This window comes from Papio anubis, chromosome 16 (assembly GCF_008728515.1).
Source record: "Papio anubis isolate 15944 chromosome 16, Panubis1.0, whole genome shotgun sequence".
Lineage (NCBI taxonomy): Eukaryota > Metazoa > Chordata > Mammalia > Primates > Cercopithecidae > Papio > Papio anubis.
In genome coordinates, this window is record NC_044991.1 from 13,684,800 (window position 1) to 13,693,784 (window position 8,985).

Genomic DNA, 8,985 nt, shown 5'->3' on the forward strand with positions numbered 1-8,985 from the left:
GGTGCAGGCGCTGAGCGGCGGCGCGGGGACGGCACGGGGTGGCGGCGGGCGGAGCAGGGTCCCCCCTCTGGCGGCGGCGCGGTGGTGCGCGCCGCCCGGGGAGCTGCGGCCGGGGGTTTGAACCGGCCAACTTCTCCAGCGGGCCAGGGCGAGCGCCGGCGCGGAGTCTGGGGCGAGTGAGTGCGGGGCGGGGGCGGCGGCCGGGCGCCTGGGCCGCCGGCCGGGTCACCTGCTGCCCGGGGAAGGATAGCGTTGCGAGAGTGGGACCGGGTGCCCCGGGAACCTCTGAACCACCTAGGGCAGAGGGCAGTGAGCCGCGGGCCGGACTTGGGCACTCTGGAGGCGGGCGAGCTCGGGCTGCCTGGGGAGGCCGCAGGCGATGGCCTGTGCGCGGCTCGCGGAGCTTCCTTGCCGTGCGCCCACCCCCTCTGCCTTGGAAGGAAAGGGGATTATAAGCCCAAGATGACATCGCCCCCCATCCCGGGCATATTTTCACTGCTCTTTCCTGGCGGGATCGAGTACTGTAGCTTCTAGGAGCCAGACCCCTGTCCCAGGAAGCACCCCTATCTGGAGTCCTCGGAAACTCTTGCCCCACCCGCTTCTGCGCTGGGCCCCCAGGCCCGCTGGGAGGGGCGGGGCCGGCTTTCCAGAGGGAATCTGCAAACTTACCCCGCTGCACGCCACAGCCCCGCTGGCTTGCAGTAAACAAGGAACCCGGGGGAGTGCGGAGGGAGAAAGAGCTTCTCCCAGGCCTCACCCTACTGCACACACCGACTTCCTCACGCCTGTCTCTCTTTCCTGGTTCCCACCCGTGCCAGGTGACACGCAGAGCTGAAGCCATGGTTCATCAGGTGCTCTACCGGGCGCTGGTCTCTACCAAGTGGCTGGCGGAGTCCATCAGGACTGGCAAGCTGGGGCCCGGCCTGAGGGTGCTGGACGCGTCCTGGTACTCACCAGGCACCCGAGAGGCCCGCAAGGAGTACCTCGAGCGCCACGTACCCGGCGCCTCTTTCTTTGACATAGAGGAGTGCCGGGACACGGCGTCGCCTTACGAGATGATGCTGCCCAGCGAGGCTGGCTTCGCCGACTATGTGGGCCGCCTGGGCATCAGCAACCACACGCACGTGGTGGTGTATGATGGCGACCACCTGGGCAGCTTCTATGCTCCCCGGGTCTGGTGGATGTTCCGTGTGTTTGGCCACCGCACCGTATCAGTGCTCAATGGTGGCTTCCGGAACTGGCTGAAGGAGGGCCACCCGGTGACATCCGAGCCCTCACGCCCAGAACCGGCCGTTTTCAAAGCCACACTGGACCGCTCCCTGCTCAAGAACTACGAGCAGGTGCTGGAGAACCTTGAATCTAAGAGGTTCCAGCTGGTGGATTCACGGTCTCAAGGGCGGTTCCTGGGCACCGAGCCGGAGCCGGATGCAGTAGGTAGGTGTCCCAGTGCTGGGTGGTCCCTGGGGAATATTGCCCCGTGGAAGGATAGGGAGTAAGGATGACTGGGACCCTCTCCAGGGTCCGTCCCATGGCTTCAATCCTCCCATGTAGGCCTCAGTCTTTCCATCGATAAAACCAGAAGGTGGAGACAAACCTAAGGCTTTTTCAGCTTGGATGCACAAGGACCCAAGAATGTGTCTCCATAGCCATGTACTAAGAAGCCATCTAGCATCTGTGTGGAGTGACATCAGCAGATGTCACTGGTGACATGTCCACCACCTCCACTCCCAGGCACCAGCTGCCCCACATGTGCTAGGATATACCTAAGGGTGTCATGCCCCTGAGCCAGCATTTGCATTGCTGTACGGAAACCTCCCACGGACATTTCCAGCTTCTCCAGGCCTCTCTTGTCCCACAGAAACCCTTACAGACATCAACAGTGTCCCTCCCCCAGGATCCCCCTCTCCCCAGAGCTAGCTTTCCTGGGGCCCCTGACTGGTGTTTGCAAAGGCCGTGTTCCCTAACCTTTCCAGGTAGCTGCAGCCTGTCTGCAGAGCTGTAACAGCAGCTGCCATTTCATGCCAGACACTTGGTACCGCATTATCTCAGCGAACAAAGCTCAATGCCCCTGTTTTGGCGGCAGGGGGTTGGGGAGACTGATGCCAGGACATGAAGTTACTTGCTCAGTTAAGTGGTGGAAGCCAGGATTCAAACCCAATGCTGCCTTGTTTCAAACCAGGGCTATAAACCCGGATGCGCCCCGTGCTGCCCTACCCCTACTTCCCAGGGCTAGGAGGGTGTCCCCTCTGCTAGTTGCCCCAGGAAGGCGACTCAGAAGTTCCCCTCCTGTGGAAGGGAAGGCCAGGTGGATTGGATACTGCTTGAGGGCTGGGGGGAGCCTCAGGAGAGGAAATGCTGAGTTCTAGAACCTCCTAACCACAGAGAACCTCAGAGGTCTTCCCTTTTCTAGATGCAGGACTGGAGTCTCGCTGCCATCACTCCTGCCGAGTGCCCTCCAGCCCCTGCCTGGCCATCTCCAGGAGCAGGGTCCTCTCTTGTCCTCTGCACCTCCTTGGTGGGTCTTTCCTCAATCAGGGCTCCTCTACAGAATCTAACTCATGTGCAACATTTTGCCTGACTTGTTGGAAAACATCTCTTCCGGTCTGTACCTCCCACAGAGAGAATTCTGGGAAAACTGTTTTGCACACTCTTAGAGCTGGAGGGCCTGAAAGGTGACCTCATCTGACAGAGGGGAGACTGAGGTGCACAGAGGCAGGGGCCAAGGCTGTGTAGCTAGTGACAGAGCCAGGACAGCAAGGTCTCTGCCCTTTCCAGCGCAGCTTTTCCAGGCCCCATATTTTTCTTGCCTGCTTGCTCTCTGAAGGTCTGGAGTTGAAGATTCAAGTTCATTTGGCACCTCCCAGAGAATCCCAGCTGGGAACGCCTGCAGCCCTCTCCTGGCCTTGGTTCAAGATACCTCTTCTCCTTGGGATTTAAGCTGTCACTGGGGGAGGATCAGTGGAATTGGTTCTCTTGCTGCTTCCCAGCCTGCCCTGAAGCAACCTAGGAAATAAATGGAAGGGACAGGTTGGAGGTACCAGGCCCAATGTCCTCATCCATTTTACAGATAAGGAAACTGAGGCTCAGAGGAGGAAAATGGCCTGCAGTGGGTAATGCCTCCTGAAGGCCCAGGATGCTGAAGGTCCTCCTCTGTGATCCTGTTCCCACCTCCTCCAGTTTCCCTCAGGAGCACCAGGGAACATAGATTATCATTTCAGTTCAGCCACTCCTCCTTGGGGTGACCTCAGTCCAGTTGCTTGGCCTCTCTGGGTTTCCTTGTCATAAAATGAGAAGAGTCACGGCAGCCCTACCCACATGAGTATGCATTTGTTTAAACGTAGCAGTGGCGGCCGGGCGTGGTGGCTCACCCCTGTAATCCCAGCACTTTGGGGGACCGAGATGGGCGGATCACGAGGTCAGGAGTTCGAGACCAGCCTGACCATGGTGAAACCCCATCTTTACTAAAAATAAAAAAAAAATTAGCCAGGCGTGGTGGTGCGCACCTGTAATCCCAGCTACTTGGGAGGCTGAGGCAGGAGAATGCTTGAACCCGGGAGGTGGAGGTTGCAGTGAGCCGAGATCGCGCCCTGCACTCCAGCCTGGGCAACAAAGCAAGACTCCATCTCAAAACAAAAAAAAAGAAAGAAAGAAAAAAAAAGTAACAGTGGCTGGAAAGGGATTTCGAGAAGGGTAAGGGACAATACAAAACCTGGTGGGTGTGGCATTTCCCCCCCAACCCCCTCCTCCAAGAGGCTTTGCTGACCTGCCATACAGGATATTTTGGGGACACAAAGGCACATGAGGCTCTGCCAAGTTTATGGTTCCCAGCTTGATGTGGGATCGGGGAGGTACCCTATAGCTTCAGCGGTCCAGGTGTAACACACAGGGGCATGGGGGTGGCAGGCCTGTGGGATCAGGCCTTGGGCCTGATCATCTCTGGAAGAAATGGCCCCAAATGGAGCGGGAAGCAGAGCCTAGACACCTGGCAGCCACTTCCTGCCCACCTTAGGCAAACACCTTCCTCTTTGACTGTAGTTTTGTCCTTCCACAAGCCCTTAGTCCTGGAGTCAGCCAGATGTGAGGTTCCATCCAGCTGTGATACTGATGCGTAGCCTCAGGCTAGTGCCTTCACCGCTGACTGTTCTTCATGAAAGGAGCGCTGCTCACCTGAGAGGAGGGCTGGAGGAAGCGAGAGAGGCAGAGTAGGAGTTTATCCAGCCCAGTTTCTTTATCAAGTTAATTTTCTTTGCCTCCCTTCTTGGAGGGAGTGAGGGTGAAGAAGGGAGAAGGGTATCGACCCCCTAATGAGCACTTTTATTTACAGAACCCTTTTTACATAGTCTCTTCTGGACACCTGCAGCAGCCCTGCAAGGGGAGGCAGGCAGGGGTAGGGTAGGCTTGGTCTCACTTTGTGGGTGGGGACAGGGAAAGGGCTTCTCTGTTAAGGCAAAGTGGCTGAGACTTGACCCCAAGTTGCCAGGCTTCAAGGTGGGGCTGTTTCCCAAGGCTACTGCTGTGGGTGGGGTGAGCTGTAAGCAAACCCAGGGGCTGAGGGAAAGGTCACAGCTCCACGGTGTGGCTTCCAGGCTGCTGTATGGGACTGAAAATCCACTCTGCGTGTCTCTCCCTCCCAGGGCTGGGAGCTGGGCTGAGGGAGCGGGGAGGGTGCGGGGCTGCCTCCTCCTGGCCAGAGTTAAGGGGTTGCCTTCTGGGGCTGCCTGCTCTGGATTCCTTAGTGAAAGCAGAAAGGGCCAGACACCTTTTTGCTGGCCTTAAAAATCCACACCTACCAGCGGCCTGAGGGATGTGAACTCCAGTAGTTGAGCATAAGAGGTCATCTCATCCATTCCCCGCCTCAGTCTCCTTTTCCAGGGAGGCTCAGGGTGGTCAAAGAACACAGGCGTTGGGGGCCGACCAATCAGACTTCACTTACCTTTGCTGTGTGTCCTGGGGCAAGTGACCTTACCTCTCTGAGCCTGGGCTCCCCAGCAATGCTGAGAGAATAATCTCCCCTGCTTTGTGAGGATTGAGGAGGATAACGTTCCTGAGAGCACCTGCCGTCAAGTGCCTGGTGCCACAGGTTATGGGCATGGGGGGATGCCTGCTGGGGGCAGGGAGAGCCAGAAGCCTTCAGCTAGACTTGGGAAGAGAAGCATGGGAGCCTCTGCTTTCCGGCCCAACCTGCCTTTCCACCAACTGGCTGTTCTTGAAAGTTCTCTGGCCCAGGTTCATCTCAGCCCTTCCCACAGTTCATTTAAATGCCCCAGACAGGCCCTGAGCTCCCCTCACTTCACCCCATCCAGCTGGCCCAGTGTGGGAAGCCCGCTCTACAGAAACTCCCTGACTTCATCTTTACTCAGAAGAGGTGCCCTTTATGTAATCAGAGGAACACAGTGGGGCTGTGTCATCAGCGATGGGGGCAACAAAACAAAACAGGATTCAACCCTTTGTGCTTTCAAATGCGCTTCAATCCGGCCCACTGCCTGGATGTGGAAACATTTTAAAGCTGGGTTTCTTGGGAAAGAATGCCCTCGATGCCAGCTGATCCGTTGTTCCTCATTGGAAGGGTGGGCGCACATCTTAGATTCAAGTTTCCAGGCAAAACAGATGAAACACAACAGGAACAAAAACTCTAATTTTATACATTGCATTCAATCAAACTTTCTTTTTAAATTCATTATTATTTTATTTTTGAGACAGAGTCTTGCTCTATCACCCAGGCTGGAGTGGCATGATCACAGCTCACTGCAGCCTCCTGGGCTCAAGTGATCCTCCTACCTCAGCCTCTCAAGTAGCTGGGACTACAGGTGCATGCCACCACGCCTGGCTCATTTTTATTTTTTATTTTTTTCTATAGAGATACGGTCTTGCTATGTTACCCAACTCCTGGGCTCAAGCAATCCTTCCGTCTGGGCCTCCCAAAGTGCTGGGATTACAGATGTGAGCCACCATGCCTGGCCTTTCTTCTTTATTTTCAGGCTATTCAAATGAAGCAGTGGGAGTGGAGAAGGAAGAAAGAAATCTGTAACTGGTGATCAGTTGATTGTAAACACCACTGCCAATCAAACTCGACTTGTACTAATAGATTTTGGAATCCGCTTTGGCCCCAGGATGAAAGGAGCAGGACATAACTGGAATGATGACATACCGAATCATGTGCCTGCCAGGGTCACTGGGTTCTTTTAGCTGCAGTAGTTACACTTCCCCACACACCTGTGAGGTAGGTGGGGTTTACTTTTTTTTTTTTTTTTTTTGAGACGGAGTCTTGCTCTTGCTGTCTAGGCTGGAGTGAAATGGGGCGATCTTGGCTCACTGCAACCTCCGCCTCCCAGATTCAAGCGTTTCTCCTCCCTCAGCCTCCCAAGTAGCTGGGATTACAGGTGTCTGCCACCATCCCCGGCTATTTTTTTATATCTTTAGTAGAGATGGGGTTTCATCATGTTGACCAGGCTGGTCTTGAACTGACGTCGGCCTCCCAAAGTGCCGGGACTACAGGCGTGAGCCACCGCACCCTGCCTAGGTGGGGTTTTCTCCCCGTTCTGCAGGAGGGAGACTGAGGCTTGGAGGTTCAGGGCCTGCTTGGCTGTACACAGCTACAGTGTGTGCCTTGGCCACATTAGTCAGATCCCTCCCCTCCCACTCCTGCCACCCTGCTCCTGCCCTGTCCCATAATCCAGGTTGAATGGGATGGGGATCTGGGGAGCAAGGAGGGCTCAAAGAGCTGGAGATAGGCCTATGTCAGGCCAAAGTGCAGATTGGGCACTGGGAGCGGGGCCAACCACGGAGCCCCCACCCCTGCCAGGGTGTGGGCTGCTTGAGGAAGAGAGGAGTGGCCTGGGGCATGTGTGGGATTGGCCTGTGGCCTCACCTTGTTGGTGGCACCAGCTCTGGCCATGGCCTGTTCCCCTTTGTCCCAATTCCTGACTCTTTTGAAGCCAGATTTGGCTGAGGGCCCTCACTGGGTACTGAGACAGTTCCAGAAAGGACCCTAGAGCCAGCCTAGTCCCTCCACTCTGCTTCCATCCAAGTTCTTGGAGGGGACCAAAAAGGCCCACACTGTCCCTGTTCTCCCCCTACACCCTCCGTAGGTGGTGAAGTGGCTGGGGGTGCAGCATGGCAGCGTGGGTGGGCCAACCTCCAAAGCCAGCACTTTCCTTGTGCCATCCGCTCCGTACAGCAGCCTGTACCCAGTGGGTACTCTCATTTCCATTTTTCCTATGGAGAAACTGAGGCTCAGAGAGCTGACATCACTTGCTCAAGGTGGGATTTGACTTTATGTCTGACACCAGGTCACTTGCTCTTTCTGCAACTGTGTGCTTCACAGAAAACCAGAGGCCCCGATGTGATCCTGGGTCTGCCTTCATCTTTCTGTGTGGCCTTAGGTGAGCCGTGTTGTTTCGCCAAGCCTCAGGGGATTCATCTGTAAAATGAGGTGACATATCTGATTGGTTATGTGGTTATCTATTTAGCATCTTTCTTGTTAGACTGGAATCTCCCAGAGGGCCTGGCTGTGTCTCTCCCTTTCACCACTGTGTTCTCAGCACATAGCATTTGCAATAAGTTGTCCCATTTGCTCTTCTCAACATCGCTGTGAGATAGGTATGTACCACTGAGCCCATTTTACAGATGAGAAAACTGAGGTTCAGAGAAGTGAAATGATTTGCCCAAGGTAAAGGTTAGTGGAGCTGAGACTCATGCCGCTGTCCTCTCAAGCAGGTGTGCTTTTGGGCATCTCGACTTTAAGACAGGTGTTAGGGGAGGAGGTGCAGGCGTCTTAAGTCATGAGAAATGATAGTAGGTGGGGCTGGGAATAAATTGAGCTCCAAGCAGAGCAAAGATGTGATTTTTATTTGCAAAGCTATCTATCCTTCCAGCTACAGCTGATTGAATCCTCCAGGCTCCATTAGTCCCCACCCCTCATACATCCCCTAACTTGTGTCCTCTGCCCTGCCCAGGACTGGACTCGGGCCATATCCGTGGCTCTGTCAACATGCCTTTCATGGACTTCCTGACTGAGGATGGCTTCGAGAAGAGCGCAGAAGAGCTCCGTGCTCTGTTCCAGACCAAGAAGGTGGATCTCTCGCAGCCTCTCATTGCCACGTGCCGCAAGGGAGTCACCGCCTGCCATGTGGCTCTGGCTGCCTACCTCTGCGGCAAGCCTGATGTGGCCGTGTACGATGGCTCCTGGTCCGAGTGGTTTCGCCGGGCCCCCCCAGAGAGCCGTGTGTCCCAGGGAAAGTCTGAGAAGGCCTGAGCCGTGACGTCTCCTGCTTATTGTATAACTGCGGCTGGTTTAGTAACCCCATGACTTGCAGCCGGTTCATACCTCTTAGGTGAAGGAGATTGACATGTTTTTAGAATTGCTGTGCAAGGCTCACCCTCTCTCTGTCAACACTGGAATAAACTTTGCCTTTTCTGAGTAGTTTGCCTGCCTCTCCTTGGGTTCCATCCTTGCCCCCAAACTTCCATTTCTTTCAAACTCTGGAGACGCCACCAAGGACAGAGACCACCATAGCCCCTCCGGCTGTGGAAGCCATACCGAGGACAACGCTTTCACTCAGTTTTGGCAGAAACAGCCTCCTGCTGTCCCATGTCAGGTGAACTCTGTCCCAGAGCACGCTGGGTCCTACCAGGAAGACAGGTGGAAGGGGAACCAGAAAGCCGGAGAGCTGAAGCCCCAGCTGCTGTAGCCCCAGCCTCCTGGGGAGGGGTGGGAGGACAGGTGGCTTTGCCAGTATGTCCATAGAGGTGTCACACGGCCCCAGGGCCTCTCAGGCCATGCTCAGGAGCAGGTGAAAGGATGGTGGCTTCTGTCTGGAGCACCCTTCCTGGCCCAGAGTAAGGCCCCCCTGGGGAGCGGTGGAGGGAGGAGCTGGAGAAAGCTTTGGCCCTGGGACAAGGTCCAGGTTCTGGCAGGTGAATCAGGAAGTCACAGTAGAAGAAAGCAACCTGGTAGCTTGGCCCCATGTGGCTGGATTTCGAGTT

At 55.7% G+C, this 8,985-nt stretch overlaps 1 protein-coding gene and 1 long non-coding RNA gene across 3 annotated transcripts; one reads left to right on the top strand and one right to left on the bottom strand.

The window, feature by feature from the left end:
* Nucleotides 1-52: 52 nt before the first annotated feature.
* On the top strand, nucleotides 53-8,422 carry TST (thiosulfate sulfurtransferase). Of its 2 annotated transcripts, XM_017945292.2 has the most exons (4): nucleotides 53-176; nucleotides 819-1,434; nucleotides 2,411-2,515; nucleotides 7,956-8,422. In XM_017945292.2, exons 2-4 carry the CDS (start codon nucleotides 840-842, stop codon nucleotides 8,252-8,254), a joined length of 999 nt encoding a protein of 332 aa, XP_017800781.1. In that variant the 5' UTR covers nucleotides 53-176; nucleotides 819-839; the 3' UTR covers nucleotides 8,255-8,422. The 2 variants fall into 2 exon arrangements, with proteins under 2 accessions (XP_017800781.1, XP_003905539.1); XM_003905490.3 differs by lacking the exon at nucleotides 2,411-2,515.
* LOC103888352 lies at nucleotides 2,972-4,080 on the bottom strand. The gene is made up of 2 exons (XR_652829.4): nucleotides 4,005-4,080; nucleotides 2,972-3,003 (listed from the first exon to the last, which is right to left on the bottom strand). It is a non-coding gene; the product is annotated as an uncharacterized LOC103888352 (long non-coding RNA).
* Nucleotides 8,423-8,985: the final 563 nt, after the last annotated feature.

Bases quoted from the DNA above. Each gene is read 5' to 3' on its own strand.
- TST (XM_017945292.2), top strand. From the start codon at position 840: ATGGTTCATCAGGTGCTCTACCGGGCGCTGGTCTCTACCAAGTGGCTG. The intron at 1,435-2,410 runs GTAGGTGTCCCA...TCCCTTTTCTAG, and splicing joins GCCGGAGCCGGATGCAGTAG to ATGCAGGACTGGAGTCTCGC. The intron at 2,516-7,955 runs GTGGGTCTTTCC...TGCCCTGCCCAG, and splicing joins TTGTCCTCTGCACCTCCTTG to GACTGGACTCGGGCCATATC.